General features: G+C 38.3%; 1 protein-coding gene across 1 annotated transcript in view; it reads left to right on the forward strand.

Moving 5' to 3' along the window:
- The first annotated feature begins 1,848 nt into the window (after positions 1 to 1,848).
- ASAH1 (N-acylsphingosine amidohydrolase (acid ceramidase) 1) overlaps positions 1,849 to 21,124 on the forward strand; it is a 31,687-nt gene continuing 12,411 nt past the window's right edge. The window contains exons 1-6 of the mRNA XM_006893564.1: positions 1,849 to 2,021; positions 6,239 to 6,380; positions 7,277 to 7,323; positions 17,813 to 17,903; positions 19,228 to 19,314; positions 19,880 to 19,958. Of these exons, the coding sequence (XP_006893626.1) occupies positions 1,849 to 2,021; positions 6,239 to 6,380; positions 7,277 to 7,323; positions 17,813 to 17,903; positions 19,228 to 19,314; positions 19,880 to 19,958 (619 nt within the window). The remainder of the gene's footprint in view (positions 2,022 to 6,238; positions 6,381 to 7,276; positions 7,324 to 17,812; positions 17,904 to 19,227; positions 19,315 to 19,879; positions 19,959 to 21,124) is intronic.

Raw genomic sequence — 21,124 nt, forward strand, 5'->3', positions numbered from 1 at the left:
TGTTTGTTCTCCTAACAGTCCATGGTATGTTCAACACTCTTCTCCAGCACCACAGCTCAAAGGCATCAATTCCCTTTCTATCATCCCTATTCACTGTCCAACTCTCTGATGTATAGCACGTAATTGCAAAGACTGTAGCCTGGATCAGGTGCACCTTAGTCTCCAGCCTAACATCATTGCTCTTCAGTACTCTTGAGAGATCTCTCACAGCTCACTTTCCCAATGCAGTTCGTCTCTTGATTTCCTGGCTGCTGTTACCAGGAGTGTTGACTATGGAGTCAAGTAAACTAAACCTGTTAACTATCTCAATCTCTTCACCATCCATACTGATAATGCCAATTGGCCCAATGGTGAGAATCTTTGTTTTCTTGATGTTGAACTTCAATCCGTATAGGAAGCTGCAGTCCTTGACCTTCTGTAGCAAGTGCTTCAGGTCCTCCTCAGTTTTAGCAAGCAGAGTTGTGCCATCCATATAATGTAGGTTGTTGATGATTCTTCCACCAATCCTGATGCCACATTCCTCCTTGTACAGCCCTGCGTCTCTGATGATCTGTTCTGCATACAGATTGAAAATGTATGGAGACAAAATACATCCCTGATGGACCCCCTTCTTGATTTTGAACCATGTAGTGTCTGTCTCCTTGCTCTGTTCTGACAACTGTCTCTTGGTCCAAGTATAGGTTTCGCATTAGCACAATCAAATGTTCTGGGATTCCCATTCTTCTTAGAGTCAGCCACAGATTGTTGTGACCCACACAGTCAAAAGCCTTTGCATAGTCAATAAAGCACAGGTAGACATTCTTCTGGTATTCTCTGCTTTCTGCCAAGATCCATCTAGCATTAGCTATAATATCCCTAGCACAGGACCTCTTCTAAATCCAGCCTGCACATCTGGCAGTTCTCTGTTGACATATTACTCCAAACGTTTTTGGATAATTTTCAGCAGAATCTTGCTTGCATGTAATTTTAATGATATTATTTGATAATTTCCACACTCTGTTGGGCCACCTTTCTTTGGAATGGGAACACATATGGATCTTTTCCAGTGAGTTGGCCAGCTGGCTGTCCTCCACATTTTTTGGCGCAACTTTTGAGCACATCCAGGGCAGTATCTGTTTGTTGAAATATGTCAATTGGTATGCCACCAACTCCTGGAGCCTTGTTTTTTGCCGATTCCTTCAGAGCAATTTGAACTTCCTCCTTCATCACCACATAGGCTCTTGCTTATGTGTTACTTAATGAGATTCTTCTGTGTCAGCCAAGTCCTTCTGATACAGTGACTCTGTATACTCCTTCCATCTTCTCTTGATACTTCCTGGATCATTTAACATTCTGCCCAAAGTATTCTTAAGTATTGCCACCCATGGCTTGAATTTGTTTTTCGGCTCCTTCAGCTTTAAGAAATGGTGAGCGAGTTCGGCCCTTTTGATTTTCTGACTCCAGCTCTCTGCACATTTCATTATTTGCTTTGTCGTCCCAGGCTGCCTTTTGAAATTTTCTGTTTAGCTCTTGCATTTCTTGGTTTCTTTCTTTAGCTTTGGTTTCTCGGTGCTCTAATGCAATAATCAGAGTTTCATCTGATATCGATACATCTTGGTCTTTTCTTCTTTTTCAGCCTTTGTAATGATCTTTTGCATTCTTCATGGACGATTTTCTTGACATCCTCCTAGAGCTCATTTGGTCTACGCTCATTGGTGCTCAAGGCCTCAAACCTGTTCTTGAGATGGTTTTGAAATTCGAGTGGGACAGATTTAAGGTCAAATTTTGGTTCCCACCCGCACAGACATCTTTTCTGAGGGTCACACTGAGCTGCCACTGCTTTGAGGGGAGTCTTTAGAAATCACCACCATGGCGGAAGACATTAAGACCAAAATCAAGAACTCCCGAACTGCCCCTTTTGATAGTCGCTTTCCCAACCAGAACCAAACCAGGAACTGCTGGCAAAACTACCTGGATTTCCACCACTGTGAGAAGGCAATGACTGCCAAAGGTGGTGATGTCTCCGTGTGTGAATGGTATCAGTGTGTATACAAGTCCCTCTGTCCCCTGTCCTGAGTGTCAGCCTGGGATGACTGCAGGGCAGAAGGCACATTCCCTGAGAAGATCTGAACTGGCCCACCTAACCTCTCTGCTGGAATCTTAAATTGTGACTTAACTAATAATAAAGATTTACTGGAAAAATGTAAAAAAAAATTTGGTTCCCATGGACTTGATTTCATTTTCCTCAACTTCAGTTTGAACTTGCATATGAGTAGTTGGTAGTCTGTCCCACAATCAGCACCTGACCTGGTTTTCACTGCTGATATTGAGAAATTCCTATGCATATCAAAAAATCTTTTCCAACAGGTTAAAAAGGAAAGCCACAGACTGGGGGAAAATATTTGGTAATGATATAGCTAATAAGTGACTCATATCTCAAATTTATAGAATACTCCAGAACCTCAACATGAAAAAGGTAAAGAACCCAATCACAAAATGGGCACAAGATATGAATAGACACATCACCAAAGAAGACATTCAGATGGCAGACGCATACATGAAGAAATGTTCAAAATCTCTAGCTATCAAAGAGACACAAATAAAATAGAAACAACTGTGAAATTTCATCTCACCCCAGCAATAATAGCAAAGTCCAACAGAGCAGCAAAGAACAAATGCTGGAGAGGTTGTGAAGAGATTGGAATTCTTATTCAGTGCTGGAGGGAGTGTAAAATGGTTCAACCACTATGGAAGGTGATTTGGCACTTTCTTAAAAAGTTGGAAATAGAAATACCATTTGACTCAGCATTTGCACTGCGGGGGATATACCCTAAAGCAACCAGAACCGCCATCCAAACAGACATATGCATGCCCATGTTTATTATTCACAATAGCAAAGAGATGGAAGCCTTCCAAGTGCCCATCAACAAATGAATGGATGGAAAAACAATGATACAGTCACACAATGGAATACTATACAGCACTGAAAAAAGTGAACTAAAAACATTACACGACTTGGGTGACCTTGTTGGACATTATGCTGAGTGAAATGTCTCAGTCTCAAAAGAACAAATAGTGCATAGCACCACTGTTATTAAGTAGGACTGTCATGGGAGTGGGAAAGAGAATTGGAAAAGAGTAGATAATGAACACTGTATTGGAATAGATGAGGGAGAGAACTCTTTAAAAGGAATATATGGTTATATATTATGAGAACAATGGTCCAAAATAAGAGGTACATGATAAAGAGGACTGTAGGAGGGTCAGTTGTGATTTAGTAGTACTTGATGCCAGTGAATTTGAGTTGGTATTTTTCTTTTCTTTTTTTCATTTTCTTTTTGTGTACTATCAAATCAGATCTGACTGGCACAGGAGGAAATTGCCCCTCCTTCTCCAGTGGAGCATCTAGTGGGTTCAAACCTCGTGCCTTTGAGATTGCATCACAACTTCTTGCCACTAGGACACCAGAGCACCTTTGGTATTTTTCTTTAATAGTTTATGATCTTGAGCTGTTTTTTCTTTTTCTCCATGTATTTCTTGTCCATTTGAATGTCATATATTTGTGTCCTCTGCCAATTTTATAATTGGAGTTTTTAATCTTTTTCTTGTTGAGGTGTTGGAGTTTTCTATAAATTTTAAAAATTAGTTTCTTTTTTGAGTATCTCATCGTCATATATTTTTCCCAGTGCATATGTTCTCTTTAATTTTTCGAATAAGTTTATTGATGTTAATTTATAGAAGGTCCCAATCATCTATTTTATCATAGCTATCATATCATGTATGCATTTGGTTGTATGTGACAGTCTACTTATTAGGCAAAGACATTTCTAACTAGTTGAGAATGCAAGAATAAGATGAAAAGTGGAATCTGCTAAAGTATGTAACAAGTGACAGTAGTAAAAATGTGTAGTACAGGAAAAAAGGCTTTTTGGATGATTTTAACAAAGTCATATGCAGGTTTTAGAATAGCTTTCAACATGTTTGACATTGACAGCAGTGAGATGGAGAAAAAGGAATTTTTGGTGATATGTATATGATGGTTACATTTTTATCATTAATTAAACATTACTTATATTTATGTGCTTTTATGTTATTGGGAATAAATACTATTGTATTTATTATAATAATGAAAGTTTTTTTATTACTTCATCTTAAGTTTATGAAGTATATATTCATGTACTTTGACAAATATTTCCATTATTACAGTATAAATTGAATTCCGTGGGTAATAACAATTATAATAGTTTACACATTATCCTTTCCATTTGAATTATGTCTTGCATTTTCTGTGGTGGCCATACAGACAATTCAAAGTTATAAATTCCCAGTGAATATTTAATACCTAGCATTCCAGGCCCCAATGACAACTGTTTGCCATGGAGACTTTACTTTGTTCTCCTTGAAGCACTTAACCACTTTTATTCTTTTCTTATTCATTCTGGCTTATATACCTGCCATGTCCTCTTTTTTTCCTGTTCCTTTTTCCTATCTTTGATCAAAAGCTATTCTAAAGCAGAAAGAGTAAGATTGTCCTTCGATACTTCCTTCCCTTTCTTACCCAACCAGTCCAGCCTTAGAGCTGGTGACGCTGATGAGACTTAAACTGCTCACTTATCTTAATGTGACTCTCCTTTCTCCACTTGAAGGGTTTCATATTTTTCTATCTAGGTACCTTACATCTGCTCTCGGGGCAAAATCTGGGTTTTTTTTTTCTCTCATTAGAAAGTTATGAAATTTATTCCTTAGCAAGCAAGGCTACTCCTAACATTCACATTCAACTCTTCCTTTATGTATTATACTCTTCTTGTAAAGAGACTATTTTGGACATTTTATTTTGAAATGGAACTACTGACATTTGTATAGATAGGAGAAAAAGAAGAGAAGAGCTAGTACATGAGCAGGCCATATTTTTTTCTGTGTAACAAGCCAAGGGCTGGCTGGCTAGCATCTCGATGGCGGTTTCGTCTTGAGGGCAGTCATGTAAGGGAAGTTTCTGGGACCGTGTTTGTTGTGTGTTAATGTTGTCTTCCCCCCTCAAAAGGGGGTGGCCCTTAAGGTATTAATTTTAGAATTAATATGCTTTAAAAGACACAGCTATCTTTTGTCTGTTTGCCGTACTGAACAACTTGGAATTCCTGTGATGCTTAACACTGTTCCATAGTCTTGTCAAATACTGTCATGTTTACCAATTATATACAATATTTGGATGAGCTTCCAGATTGATTCATGTTGGGAAGCAGGAGTGACATCCACTTCCTAAACTAGATGCCTCTTGAAACTCTACAAACTCTCTTTTAAATGTACAGAAATGATTTTAATTATGGAACAGAGTTCAGGTATTTTGTGCAAAGCTTACTCTGAGTCGTATTTGACTCGACAACACTTAAGCACTGCTAAATGAGACTACTGCTCTTTTATCTGGAGGAACATCCTTCCACTTTGCACATAACTCTTTGTCAATGGGCTGTGTGAAATAATCTGTGTTTTCTGTAATGCTGAACCTTGTGTCATCAGGATATCAAATACCATAAAGGTTTCCCATTTTGAACAGTGTTTGGTGGAGCTCCCAGTTGTAAAATAGGTTTGGAAGCAGGAGTGGCATCCACTTCCTAAGCCACATGTCTCTGGAAACTCTATGAACTTGGAGAAATGATAGCTATGGAAAGGCATGAGGTCTTTTGTTCATAGAGTCGTTAATGACTCGACAGCAAACAACAACAACAACATACAAGATCTAGGAAAATGCAATATGTAACAGTTTCTTATTTGTAATTATGTTATTAATTGACAAATATTCTATGAAAACTATTTAAATCAATCACATGTATTGAACCAGTAATATCAACCATGAACTTTATTTGCTTTCATGAAGTTAATTAACTATAGTCATTTCTGTGAATTTTCTAAGACATACATACTGAATATCCAGATTTTCCTCAATTAGAGTAGTTAGTGAGGTTAGCAGTGATAAAACCTTACTGTTGTGGGGTTTTGTTTTTTATTTGGTTTTGTTTTGTTTTTTTAGTTTAGAGATGAGGCTTTAATTTTTTTCAAATAAAAAACATTTCCCTCAACTTTTGAATGATTGGAAGTTCTAACCTACCAGTCAGCAACTCCTCACAGGAAAACAGGCATCTCCATTTAATGTTTCTAGCCTCAGAAACCTATTAGAGAGTCGTCATGAGCTGGAATAGACTCAAGATCCATAAATTTGCAGGTACTAAGCTTGCATGACTCCTCATTCATTGTGTTTTGTCAGAGGCCTCTGCATTGAGGATCTATCTTTGCCTCAAGAAGAACAGAAAGACACAGATAATTCTAGTGCAGTTTATAAATATGGCAATGGAGATGTGTCAGATGCTAGGGGAGTACAGAGGTGGGATGATTATACTAGGAAACAGGTGAAGACTGGATTTGAACTGAGGCTTAGAGGATAACCTCAAGTTCTCCAGTGAGACAGAAGACACAGGAAAACAGCACATGCTGCTCATTAAGAGAACATTAGGAACTGGTTGACTTGTGTGACTTTTATTAGGAAGAGTGATAAAAAGTGAAGCTGGGATCGTAAATTATAATAAGAATGTGAAGGGCTCTGTTCGGTAAACCCTGAAAATCTGGTTTGGGATGCAAAGCCCAGGGCAGATTGCAATAGAGTTGGCTCATAAAATCCTACAAAGTACTTTAGGGAACTCCGGTGGCCTAGTTCATAGGGAGTCGCAATTTTTTTAAAAGGAAAGGTGGACAAATCTTCCATGCAATTGACAACCTTGGAAACCCAGTGGATAGTCAGCTCTGAGTCAGTTCAGACTACACTACCTTTAGTTGAGTTGAGAATGTACTTACTTCTAATGACAAATCAGTCTGACTTAAACATTTTCCATCTACTTTCTCATATTTCTTTTTTACTCTGTATTTTTTCAATGTAGAGTCAAATCACAACACCTGACCTTTGGGTTTTCAGTGGGTCAGAATTATTAATGGTGAGTTTGATTGTGTTGTGAGGTGTGTGTGTGTGTGTGTGTGTGTGTGTGTGTGTGTGTGTAGTTCATTTATTTGCAGTAAATGGTTTGAGTGGTTAGAAATTTTTATAGGAAGAAAAGACTCTTACAGAATATTGAGACGATCCAAAAGGGCAAAATTATACTTTATTTTCTCTTCACTCACACACACACACACACACACACACACACACACACACACACACTTTTCTTTCTTTCTTTTTTAAAATTATTTCACATTCAGTTAGCAAATCTTTATTATACACTGATTCTTTTTGTTTTCTTTGTTTTTTAAATAGTGGACAGAAGACTGCAGAAAATCAACCTATCCTCCTTCTGGAGAAACGTGAGTAAACATCACAAGTTCCAAAACTCACTTTGACTTTTATGAAGATTTTTCCTCAAGTATAGTGATACCTTGTTTTGAGTAAAAGCTTAAACTATATATTCTGTCCTGAGCCAAAATATTTTCCCCTCTCAGGCTTTTGTATTACACACTGGCTAAGACCTTGTACAAATACGAAATGTTGTTTTTGTTAGATGTCATCATATTAACTTAAATTCAGAGAGGCCCTATGGAAAAATAGATCAGAACCCTACCCTAACCTGTACCATTCTTACAATCTCTGTCTGATAAGCCAAGCCACTTGTTACAGTCATTATGTCCATCTTGTTGAGGATTTTTCTTTCTCTGACACTAAACCCTTCCCCACATAATGTCTTTTTCTAGCAGCTGATCTCTCCTTGTAATGTTTCAAAGTACGTGAGATGAAGTTTCACTATCCTTACCTCTAAGGAGTACCCTTCGTCCAAGACAGATTTGTTTGTTCTTTTATCAGCCCATAGGCTATTCAGTACTCTTTTCCAAGACCACAGTTCAAAGCCATCAGTTTTTCTTCTGTCATCCTTCTTCACTGTCCAGCTTTCAGATGCATAGGAAGCAATTGAAAATACCATGGCTTGGAACAGATACACCTTAGTCTATAAACTCTAAAGAGTTCCTTGACAGCACATTTTCCCCAATGTGCCATGTCTTTTGATATCTTGACTTCTTTTCCCATTCTGACTGGTCTTGACTGTTGATCCAAGTAAAAGAAAATAATTGATAACTCTTCAATCTTTGCTACATCAATAATGATGCTACCTATTGGTCCATTGGTGAAGATTTTTGTTGTTTGATGTTGAGGTGTAAGCCATATTGAAGGCTATTGTCTTTTATCTTTTGCAGTGACTATTTCAGCCCTTTTCATTGTTAGCAAACAGTAGAAAATATTTATTGCTAAAAAATCCATTGTTACAAAAATGAAAGGGAAAATTGAAAGAGGAGGACTCCTTTTTCTACTAACTCATGTCTACAGCTAATTTATTTTATGACAGGTGGATGTTTATTCAGTCTTATAGCAGAACTGTCCTGGTGGTTCTCTGTGGTACCTAGACATAAAGCACCAAAGTTTACTGGAACAACAGCAAAAAAGAGTAAGCCTTCACAAGTGAAATGCTCCAGAAATAAACCATAGTCTGATAATCTAAGATATGGAGGACAGAACAAGATTGGAAAACATAGGAGAGCAAATGTCATATTTAAATATTTAACAGTAATATCTGCATCCCAGTTTTTTGTTATTGTTGTTGTTGGGTTTTTTGTTTTCTTGTTTGTTTTTTTTTTTTTTCATTTCTAAATCCACAGTGGTTAAATGGATCTGTGAGAAAAGCATAATGATGGCTCACAGGTGCAGGGGTCCAGAAAAGGAAAAAGTAGCAGAAAAGGATGCACAACAAGATCACTGTAATTGGTGTCACTAAATTTGATATTAAAAAAAAATGTTACATTGGCAAATGTAATTCACACACACATGCATACACACATATTTTTACAACAATTAAAAAGTTACATTGGGAAATTAAAAAGAATGCCTTCTTGACTGTTGGAGGAAGTGGAGTAGGATTTTAAGTAGTACAAAATGTCAGTGTCACATTTTCAATTTTAGGGATATTCTGAATCACACCTCTTGTTCTGCGTTTATTTAGGTAACAGATTCTAAATAGATGACCACAGATAGAATGGGAAGGAATAATTAAAGGGAATTCTTTTGTTTATTCACTTTCATGTAGAAAGAATTGGGATGGGAGTGTCAGAGACAGTGCGATTGGCACAGGACAGAGCGGAGTTTAGGGCTGTTGTATATAGGGTCGCTATGAGTCACAGGCGACTCGGCGGCACATAACAACAACAACAACAACATGTAGCAGAAGATATTTTAGAGGTAACCCACTTCAGTATGATTCTAGCCCTCTCGTTAATAGCTTGCTTTCTCGTAGTCTTCTTCTTTGTTATCACTAACACCATTCTGATCTGAGTGTCAGAAATGTGCTGATTGAGTCATTTGACTGTTCTCAGTTGTCCTAATTTATTGAGCATTTAGTAAATATCTTCTGTTTAAGGCCTTTACTTTTTTTGTCTTTTTTTTTTTTTTTATTCTTGCCTTTTGTATGTCTTGAATGGATTTCCCTGAAGATTTTCCCTGCTTAGATGTTTAATTAGATAGTGTGCTGCTAACCAGAAGGTTAATGGTTCAGATCCATCAGGCGCTTCTTGGAAGAGAGATGGACAGTCTCTTCTTGTAAATATTTACAGCCTTGGAAACCCAAGGTCACTTCAAGTGAGAATGGACAGCTGTGGATTTGGGATGTTGCTGTGTGTATATGTGTGTGTAAATGTGTTTGTGCCTTTGTGTGTGTATATATACACATATATAAATTTGTTTTTAGGCCTTGTCACATTGATTACCCTCATAGCAACCCTATGGAAAAAGAGAAACTTTGCTCTATCTTGAACCGTCCTTGCAGTCTCTGCAATGCACAAGCCTATTATTTTCAATCACTGTGTGACTCTATCTCATTGAGGGCCTTCCTCCCTTTTTTCAGACTTTTCTTCTTTTCCATATATAACATTTTCCCACACCCACACACAATGTGCCTAAAGTAGACACAATAAAGTTTCACCATCCTCATGCCTAAGGAGTGCTCTGGTGCAATTCCTCCAAGACAGATTTGTTTGTTCTCTTGGCATTCCATGTTATCACACTCAGGACTCCAACACCACAGTTCCAAGGTAGGCACCTCTCTTTAGTTCTCCTTATGCGTTGTCCATCTTTCACATGCATATGAAGCAGTTCTGAATACCATGGCTGAGATCAAGTGCTTCTTAGCCTTTAAACGGTCATCTTTTTTACTGAGCACTTTGGAGAAGTTTTCAACAGCATATTTGCTTAAGGCAGTTATGTCTTTTGATTTCTTGGCTGTTGTTACCATTGGTTGATTGTGGATCCAAGTAAACGACTTCAGTATTTTCTCCATCTGTCATGATGTTGTTGCCTATTAAGTCAGTGGTAAGGATTTTGTTTTCTTTTTTAAAAAATTCATTATTTTTTGTGTGTGTACTGTCAAATCAGATCTGACTGGTACAGGAGGAGTTGTCCTTCCTTCTCCAGCAGAACATCTGGCCACCAGAGCTCCCTGGAATTTTGTTTTCTTGATATTGATATTTTGATCCCTACTGAAGTTTTTAGTACTTCATCATCTTTAGAATTTAGGGTCTTCAGTTTCTGTGAGCAAGGTTGTGTCATCTGCTTAATGTAGGTTGTTGGTCAATATTCCTGCAACATTGTTCTTCATATAGTCTTTTGTTGTTGTTGTTGTTATGTGCCGTCGAGTCGTTTGCTACTCATAGCGACCCTATGCACAACAGCCCTAAACCCTGCTCTGCCCTGCGCCAACCGCACTGCCTCTGACACACCCATCCCAATTACCCCAGTCACCGAATCAATCCATCTCATAGAGGGTCTTCCCCTCCTGCGCTGTCCCTCCACCCTCCCAAGCATGATGTCCCTCTCCAAGGACCCATCCCTCCTGGCAACATGTTCAAAGTATGTCAAACGTAGCCCCAGAATCCTTGCCTCCAAGGAGTAGCCTGGTTTAACCCTCTCCAAGATGAATCTGTTTGTTTTCCTGGCAGTCCATGGTACATTCAGTACTCTTCTCCAGCACCACAGCTCAAAGGCATCCACTCTCCTTCTGTCCTCCCTAGTCATTGTCCAACTCTCTGATGCATAACAAGCGATTGCAAAGACCATGGCCTGTATCAGGCGCACCTTAGTCTCCAGAGAGACACTGTTGCTCCTGAGTACTTTAGAGAGGTCCCTAACAGCAGACTTTCCCATCACGATACGCCTTTTTATTTCCTGACTGCTGGTGCCAAGAGTGTTGACTGTGGAGCCGAGCAAACTGAAGCTGTGAACAATCTCAATCTCTTTGTCATCCATCCTGATGCTGCCAATTGGTCCAGTGGTGAGAATCTTTGTCCTCTTGACATTGAGCCTCAGTCCATACTGAAGGCTGCAGTCCTTGACACTTCGCAGCAAATGCATGAAGTCCTCCTCAGTTTCAGGAAGCAGGGTTGTGTCATCTGCATAACGCAGATTGTTAATAGATCTTCCACCAATCCTGATGCCACAATTCTCCTCATAGAGCCCAGCCTCTCGGATAATCTGCTCTGCATACATGTTGAAAAGGTATGGAGACAGGATGCATCCCTGGCGCACACCCTTCCCAATTTTGAACCATGCAGTGTTACCCTGCTCTGTTCTGACGACTGCCTCTTGGTCCAAGTATAGGTTTCGCATTAGCACAATTAAATGTTCTGGGATTCCCATTCTTCTCAGAGTCAACCACAGTTTGTTATGATCCACACAGTCAAATGCCTTTGCATAATCAATGAAACACAGATAGACATTCTTCTGGTATTCTCTGCTTTCAGCCAAGATCCATCTAACATCAGCAACAATATCCCTAGTACCACGGCCCCTTCTAAACCCAGCCTGGACTTCCAGCAATTCTCTGTTGATGTGCTGTTCTAATAGTTTTTGGATAATCTTTAGTAGAATCTTGCTTGCATGTGAAATCAATGACACTGTTCTATAGTTTCCACACTCCGTTGGGCCACCTTTCTTGGAATGGGAACAAATATAGATCTCTTCCAGTCAGTTGGCCAAGTGGTTGTTCTCCAGATTTCTTGGCACAACTTTGAGCACATCCAGGGCAACATCTGTTATCTGGAATACTTCAATTGGTATACCATCTATTCCTGGGGCCTTATCTTTTGCTATAGTCTAACTTCTCAAATAATTTGCTCAGTGTACAGATTGAAGAGTTAGACACCAAAGATACAACACTGTTGCACACCATTCTTCTGTTTAAGCAATATAATATGCTCTTAGAGAGCTCTGGTGTATTAGTGGTAAGAAGCTGCACTGCAGTCCTGAAGGTATGCAGTTCGAATTCACCAGCAGCTTCATGGGAGAAGGATGGGCAGTCTCCTCCCATGTAATATACTGCCTCTGGAAACCCATGGGAGGTTCAGCTATGGGTCTGTTCTGACTCGACAGCATTCAACAATGGTATGCTCTTGCTCTGTTCGAACTACTGCTTCTTGTACAGGTTTTACATGAGCACATTTAAGTGCTCTAGATTTCCCCTTTTTCTCAGTGTTACCATAATCTCTCAAGATACACACACACACACACACACACACACACACACATTCTATGCATATTGCTTGGTCATTTCTGCTAAATTGCTTTGCAAATTTTCTTTTCTACATAAAGATTCTAATATCTGCTTTAAGACTACAAACAAAATTAATACTGAGATTTGGAAGAGAAATTTAGTCCTCATGTACCTTTGAATGAAAGAACAGTCATGCAGTTCCTGGGAGGTCATTGTTTTCAACAAAATGCATAGGTTCTGAGGGGATGTGGGGAGACATTTTGAGGTAGGAGTGAGACACTTGTGTATCAGCCTGACCAGCCAGTCAGTGCAAGAGATCTAGGGACTGACAGCAGATCACCCTTGTATCCATCTCAACTCCATTAACATTTCTTTTCTGTTACTCACTGTGTGCTTACAACCTTTCTAATATGTATATGTTTGTCATATCAGCTAGTTTCCAAGCCACTTAGGAACCATGTGGAGTCAGTGCTAAGGAGTGCTAGTGATGAAGTGATTACAGTAAGCGCTAACCTGAAGAAAGAATTCATTTGACTCTGTTGTTTCTAATAAAGCAGAGTGGGAACTCTGGTAGCCTAGTAGGTAAGGACTTGAGCTGCTAACTCAAAAAAATAGGCTGCTTCCTGGGGGGGAAAATGGAAATCTCCTGTGCAGTTTAAATCTCCGTGAAAGTCTGCTGGAGGGTCAGCTCTGAGTTGGTTCCAACTTGACAGCAGAAATAGATAAGTGATAATTGCTAACGATTAGATCCCCCTTCTGCTAAGTATTTACATAGTTCTTGTAATCTTCACTATTAAGGTAATTACTCTTATTTTTGTAAGAGATCGAGATGTTGTATCAAGAACTAAGATATTTAAGGGAGCTCTGGTGGCTTAGTGGTAAGAAATTTCACTATCAACCCAAAGTTACGCAGTTTGATTCTACCAGTTACTCCATGGGAGAAAGATGGGCACTCTTCAGTGTGATTTACTGCCTCTGCAACCCTGCTGGCAGGTCAGCTATGAATCAGTTCTGACTTGATGTACACAAGATGATATTTAAAAAATCTAATAGGAGGTAAGATGTGGAACTATAGTTAACCTTTAATTCACAATGTAATTGTTAGGTTTATCAGTTACACACAGAATTCTGATTAATAGAAGTTGATTTTAGACAGGTTTCTGAAGCTTTCTGGTCTCATGTAATGGTCATTTCTTTCTTTAATATATTTTTTTTAATCCTTATGCCTACCTAAGACTATTGATTGGTAGAAAATCAGTAGTTTAAGGGAGATAATGGGAGTGTGGTTTGTTTTGTTAGATGTTGTGAGGGGAGGAGCAGGTAATTGATATTAATAGAAGAGTACATATTTCATGTCAGTGCCACCGTCATGCATAGCACCGGTGGCTACTAATGTATCATTGATTACTGCTATACATGGAAATCCAAGTACATGAAGCATCTTCCTGAGGGGGAAGACAATAATTTTACATGTGAAATTATGGTCAGTCATGAATGAAATTAATTTGTTTTGACAGAAATCTCTATTTTAGGATCTAAATGTTCTCAGAACCCTAGAACTTGAAAGTGTCTTGAGAAAAAGAAAATTCATTCATTGTGATTTTTATTTAAATTTATGTTCCCCAAGTTGTATGTATTCCTTTTTTCTACTAAAAGCATGAGTGGCAAATAAGTGATACTTCCATTAAACTGTATACAGAGAGCAGGGGGTCAAGTTCAGCAACATGATTTAGAGTATTAGAATTATTTACGGTGTTAAAAAAATTCATAAACATTGCATCATATAGTTGAATCTAGGGGAAGTTATGCTGAGTGGCATAAATCAGTCACAGTAGGACAGCTGTGGTGGACGACTACCATTATAAAAAGGAAGGGCTAACCCACAGATTGAGTCATTCCTGGATGTTTACAAGAAGTGAGAAATGGAAGATAAGAGGAGCAGAAAATAATAGATAAGTTGGGTGAAGGGAAAGGCATTATACAACAAGGGGTTAATCAGACATCACCATTAATTCATTACATCAATCAATTATAATGTTATCAAACAAAATGTGTATGAATGAATGAAAACCATTATGATTTATAAACTTTCACTCATAAATTTTTTTAAATTAATTACTTATGATAAAGCAAGTATAAATAGAACCATTATTCAAGACTTTTAAGAAAGAACCTCTTCCTGCTGTTGACCTGCGTTTTGAAACATGACAGTACATACCTGTACAAACAGTGCACTATTTCCTGTTCTGGGCCAAGAAATAAGGCCATAGTTTGGCGTTGATAAATCACAGAATGAATTGCACACCCTTAGAAGGTATCTCAATTTAGCAATGATGCCAGTAGATAATGTTTATGGAGCTACAGAGAATAATCAGGTTATTCTTCAGGAATGGGACCTGGCTCTTGGTAAGGGAGTTCTTATTGCTGTTAAGTATTGTCAAATCAGTTCCTGCTTAGCAGCCAGGTAGAGCAGAATGAGACATTGCCCAGACCTGCACCCAGATCCACATGACCTGCTCTGTTCAGGTCCCGTATTGTAGCCACTGTGTCAGCCTGTGTCATTGAGGGGTTTCCTCTTTTTCACTAACCTGATAAACCAAGTATGATATCCTTCTCCAGAGACTGGTCTCCTTTTTAATATGTCCAAAACACTTGAGACCAAATGTTAGTATTTTTGTTTGGAAGGAGTATTCTGGCTATGTATCTTCCAATACAGATTTGTTTGTTCTTCTGGTAAAGTATGATGTGTTTGTTGTTGTTGTTGTTACTTGTCATTGAGTTGCCTGTGACTCATAGTGACCCTATGTCCAACAGCCCTAAACTCTGCTCTGTCCTGTGCCAATCGCACTGTCTCCGACACTCCCATCCCGATTACCCCAGTCACTGAATCAATCCACCTCATAGAGGGTCTTCCCCTCCTGTGCTGTCCCTCTACCCTCCCAAGCTTGACGTCCTCTCCAAGGACCAGTCCCTCCTTGTAGCGTGTCCAGAGTATGTCAGAAGAAGCCTCAGAATCCTTGCCTCCAATCTGGTTTAACCCTGTCCAGGATGAACCTGTTTGTTTTCCTAGCAGTCCATGGTATATTCAGTACTCTTCTCCAGCACCACAGCTCAAAGGCATCATCAATTCTCCTTCTGTCCTCCCTAGTCATTGTTCAATTCTCTGACACATAGCAAGTTATTGCTAAGATCATGGCCTTTATCAGGTGCACCTTTGTCTCCAGAGTGACACCATTACTCTTTCCTTTTTTAATTTTTAATTTTTGAAATTTTTAAATTTTTGTTGTGATTTTTAATCTATGGTATATTTTCATATTTTGTCAACAGTGGAATTCAGAGTAAAAAATAATTCTTTAGTTTTTCTTTTTCATTGCCAAGATTTCCCATAATATATAAGGATACAGGAGATGACTTTAGGCTTCAAAATGACATCTGATTTTTAGCCTTTCAGGAGGTATTTATATCAGATTTTCCTCGTGCAGTATGTTGGTTTACTTCTTGACTGCTGTTTCCTTTAACTTCAGTCCACAATTAGTGTACATTGTTTGTGGATCCAAGTAAAAGAACATCCTTGAAAACTTCGGGTTTTTTCTCCATTTCTCATGAATCTGTTCATTGGTCCGGTTGTGAGGATTTGTGTTTTATTTTAAAGTAGATATTCCTGTTTCCTCTTAGTGGAAATTGCTGTGCATAAATTTAAGAGTGACATGTTGAACGTGGATAGTGGACATGGCAGCAGTAAAAAGAGCGAGGGTCACATGGGCACGACCTTACATTAACAATGCAAAATAAATCTTCATGAGGTCAGACATGTCCCTCACACTATTGGACCCCTTTCTACTCATTACAACACCAATCTTACTACTTAACTGGGTCCAAGATCCAATGCAATAGCTCACAGACCACACAGCACCATACTGGGGAAGTCAAAAGGTTATATAACCCAGGTTAGTAGCAGAGTACAATCAGGACAGGTTCTGAAACGTGCTTGCAGGCACCTCAGACGGCCTTCATGGCTTTAGGCCAGTGCTGTAAAGTTCTCATTCCTGCCAGTATTGACCCCCTCCCCACCCCCAGCTGTCCTACAAACTTAGGCAGAAACTCTTAGTTCAGCTCTGGTTGTGTCCATGGGGGGTGGGGAAGGGTGGGGTGGGTAGCAGTTGCAGGGTAGCTCCACCTCATGGCCTCTGGTTCTCCACTGGCTGCTGTGGCTGTTGCTCTGGTCCTGAAGGACAAGTTGCTTGCTGTTCTTTTCTAGAGGTGAGGTTTCTTCTTGCTGTTGCTGGATCCACTCAATTTAATGGCGAGACTAGCCATCCCCTTGTGGATAGGGTGACATGCCTTATTTTCATATTCTTGCCCATCCCCATGGCAAAAGTCAAATTCAATGGCTAGGAAAGTCATATTGAAAAATAAAGTCTACACAATAAAGTGATGTTTTTTATATGACCTTCGTAAAAAAGTATGAGAAGAGAGGAAGTAGCATTGAAGATTAGACGACTCCATGAATTGTGAAGGTTCTTGATTGAAGCCAGTCAGGAAGAATGAAACCATGGTGCTAGTCTGGGCACTTAGTTGGCTTCCTGATGTCAACATTAGAAAACAGAGATTTGATAATGGTATTAGACAGTCTAGGAAAGCAGTCCTAAGATAGGATTACCAATTAGAAAACTCTACAGAGCTTAGACTGACACCTTACCGAGATTTTTTTTTTTTGCTAGTTCTCACTGAGTTACCTCTAACTTTGGTGACCCCAAGTACAATAGAAGAGATCATAGCATGGTTCTGCCATCATCACAGTATTTAATCTGGTCAAGACCACTGTTGTGGCCAGTGTGTATTCCCAGTGCCTTCCAAGGAGGGAGCTCCTCTTCCAGCACTGTGTTCTGTGGTGGAGATTTAGGAGCGGGGAAGGCAGACGCTGACTAGCAGTGGTACTTGGGCTGTAGCTTCTGAGCCTTCATCAGTCCTTTCACATCTCACTAGTTCATTACAAATCTTTGAGAATCTATGTTCTATTCCAAATACTGGGGATGATATGTGAGTCTAGAGCAGAAGCACTGAATGAAAACAAATGTACGTATTTTGGCAAATATTGGTTTGCTTAATATTTATTTAAATGGTTTAACTCATTAATATTAAAATTTGTTTATATTCATCAATTTAGTTATTAATTTTATATTATCTTATAGCCCCCCGGATAATGCTACCTATTCTGGGAAGAGGGGCTGCTTTTCAGATATCTTAAGAAGATGCTTTTCTCATTACAGCTATAGGGGTCCAGTTCCTTGGTACACTATAGACCTCGACTTACCACCCTACAAAAGATGGCATGAGTTAGTGACTGACAAGGCACCAGCGGTAAGCCACGATGCTTAAGTCTTCAATTTATAATGTTTGCTGTTCAATATAATCATATTCTTAAGAGAATATTTAATTAAATTAACCACCAGGTATTTTAAGAATCTGTTTTCCATACTTTTCTGGCATCATCGTAGCTTCTTGTTCTTATAGTCCTCTTTGAATGTGTTTCTTTAACTTTGTATCATCTTCCTTCATTTGAATAATTAAGCATAAAGTATTATTTTAAGACTAAAATTAGAATCCATAGTAATTGAAAGCCTTTTCAGTTTCTATTTTATTTAGCAGTAGATGAGTAAATCAGAAGATGTATATCTATAGAGCTGCGTGGTCAATTCTTGTATTTGCTGCTGGTAGGTGTAAAAAGTCACATATGTTTACAATGATGATTAAGGGGAAAAAGGAAGAAGAAAGAAAGAATCGCTGCTAAGGTTTTTTTTATCCACAACCAAATACCTCATGGAATTTGGTTCTTTGGTTTAGAGGAGGTTGAGGATTATGATTTTACGCAACATCCTAGTTAATTGGCCTAATAAAATGTGTTCTGTGATCTAGCTTGTTGCTTAGTTCCTGGGATTTTGAAAGTATAACAACTGGTTTCCAGTCACCTGATAGAGGAAGTAGAATTTGTGGCTAATTGCCCTCAGGAGAGTAGTGCTTGGTCACCATTACTGAGCATTTGAATCAGTGATTCTTAGAAGAATCCTAATTAATATAATTAAACATAGATGAGGGTTTTCTTCCCTTAAATTCTATTTTTCTTAATTAAGAACAGATACAGCAAAACACACTGACCAGTTGAAGAGTTTTTACATGAAAAATTTAGTGACACTGGTTACATTCTTCAAGTTGTGCAATCATTCTCTAGGTTCTTTTATGAGTTTTTCATCTTTGTTGATATAAATTCACTGACACCTAAAAGCTTCTGTTTGTTTCTTCAGCGTTTCTGTTGTAACTTAGGTCAAAATTTGAGCATAATGCTCAAAGCTCACTGCTGTGGAGCTGAGTCTCTCTCATGACGACCCACTGACCCTTCATTTACCACCCAAGCATTCCCCTACACCACTACAGCGCTTTATGAATCTAAGCAAACTTTCTTTTAATGTAGTTTAGCTAAATTATTATTCAGTTTTAAGATACAAGGGGATATTTTTGGTTTAAGATATAAAGATGAGCTCAAGGCAGTGATTTCAGGGGTATGAATTAAAACATAGATAGGGTTTTTCTTCCTTTAAATTTTACATTTTTATTATTAATACTAGTCTTAAATGTCCACATTTATTCTATCTCTTGTTAATTATTTTGTGGGGTTTTTTTTTCCCAGCTAAGGATTATAGTGAATTCTGTGAAAAATCTAGTAAATGCATTTGTGCCAAGTGGAAAAATTATGCAGATAGTGGACCAAAAATTGGTAAGAAACATTATTCATACAACATATTTTAAACACACATGTTTGTATATATATAAATTATAGAAAAGCAGTCTTTTAAAATTTATTTTATTTTTTAATTTATTTAGTGATAACTTTTCACAGGAACGTGTATAAATTTGCATTTGATCTAGAGCACTGTTAGAACTTTAGAGGGTGCACTGTTGTGATGTTCATATCTGTGTGTTATTGTCAGGATTAGGCCCCCCAAATGAGATGATCTGTTACCTCTTTTTCTAATCAATTATAGCATCAAGAAGAAGCAGTCTGACAGTTACAGGACACCATGTAATACCTGAGAACAGATGAGCTTAAGAATAGGAGTGGTTTGTGGTTTTTTTGTTTTTTGGTTTTTTAAGTTAAATATTGGGAGCCTGATATTATAAAGTATTAATAGACAATTTTAAAGAAAAACATGATTTTAAAATACTTAAAACTATATCTCCTTATCACCTACTATGGTTGAAATATATAGAATCATTTATATAAAAACAAGCAGATTTCAAAGCGTGTCTGTTGGTTGAATGACTGCTAATTTGTTTTTCAGCCTAGTCTACTTGGCACCCTTCAGAGCCCCTTTGAAGAGGAATTAAAAGGGATTGCAGATATTACTGAAATACCTTTAGGTAAAGTACGCTTTGTAGGCTTTGGAACATTTAGTAAAGCACTTTTCAGATTTTTTATTGAGGTATGTTATATGTATAGTTAAGATCTTAAGTATATTGCTAGGTGGAGTGTTACAAGTGCATGTAACCATAGCTCATATCCAGATAGTGGAAATTATAGCACCATGCCACATCACAGATTGCACCCCTCCCTAATCCAGGCAACTACTAACCTGACTTAACCATATATTAGTTTTTGCTTTTTTTGATCTTCTTATCAATGGAACCATGTGGTATGAACTCTTGTCTAGTTTCTTGGGTATGTTATTACGTGGATATACTATAGTTTATTAACCTGTGGGAGTATATTTGGTTTGTTAGGAGACATTTAATATGAGTAAACTAGCCATAAACATTCATGTCAAGTCTTTCAGTGGGTATATTCACCTACTTGGATTCATATATACGAATGGAACTACTGTTAGGCTATAGGGTAAGTGTGCTTAGCATTGTTGGTCCAGCCAGTTTTCCAAAGTGATTGTGTCAGTACAGAATGAGCATTTGTTGCAACACTTGCTCCTTCTCCATTGACTTCTGCTAATCTTTATTTCAGCCATTCTTTGACATGTGTCTCATTTGCCTCTTTGCATTTGTACTGGTAGTATATTTCTCCACAGGCTAAGGTGACGGAACATCTTGGTTCTTCCTCCTTTTTCTTTCCACTTTTCTTCCCCTTCCTTCCTTCTTCCCTTTTCCCTATTTTTCTTACTCCCAGGATGGCATATCAGTGAAATACTTATTCAGTAGTTTGCCTGCTTTTGTTGGTTAGAAAGAGTTATTTATGTATCCTGGATACAAATCTTAAATATATGGGTTGTAAATAACTCCTGTAAATCTAAGGCTTGGTTTTTTGTTGTTGTTGTTGTCCTTTTTAAATTATTGTATTTTATTAATTTTAATGAACATTTACAGAGATTTTCATTCATTGTTGCACTATTTTCTCTACCCTCTTCCCCAGTTCGTTCTTTTTTTACCCCCTTGAAAGTCTGTTTTAATTGTCCAATTGCCACAGTGCTTGTCATAGCCAGTTCTGATTAATCTTCTTTGTCAGTGTGTCCTTTGCCGTTCCCTATCACTCCTCCCTGAGAGAGACTTCACCCTGATTCATAAGGAAAAGGGGATGGCGT

This window comes from Elephantulus edwardii, unplaced genomic scaffold, assembly GCF_000299155.1.
Source record: "Elephantulus edwardii isolate Elephantulus edwardi_28Jun2011 unplaced genomic scaffold, EleEdw1.0 scaffold00128, whole genome shotgun sequence".
NCBI classification, from domain to species: Eukaryota; Metazoa; Chordata; class Mammalia; order Macroscelidea; family Macroscelididae; genus Elephantulus; species Elephantulus edwardii.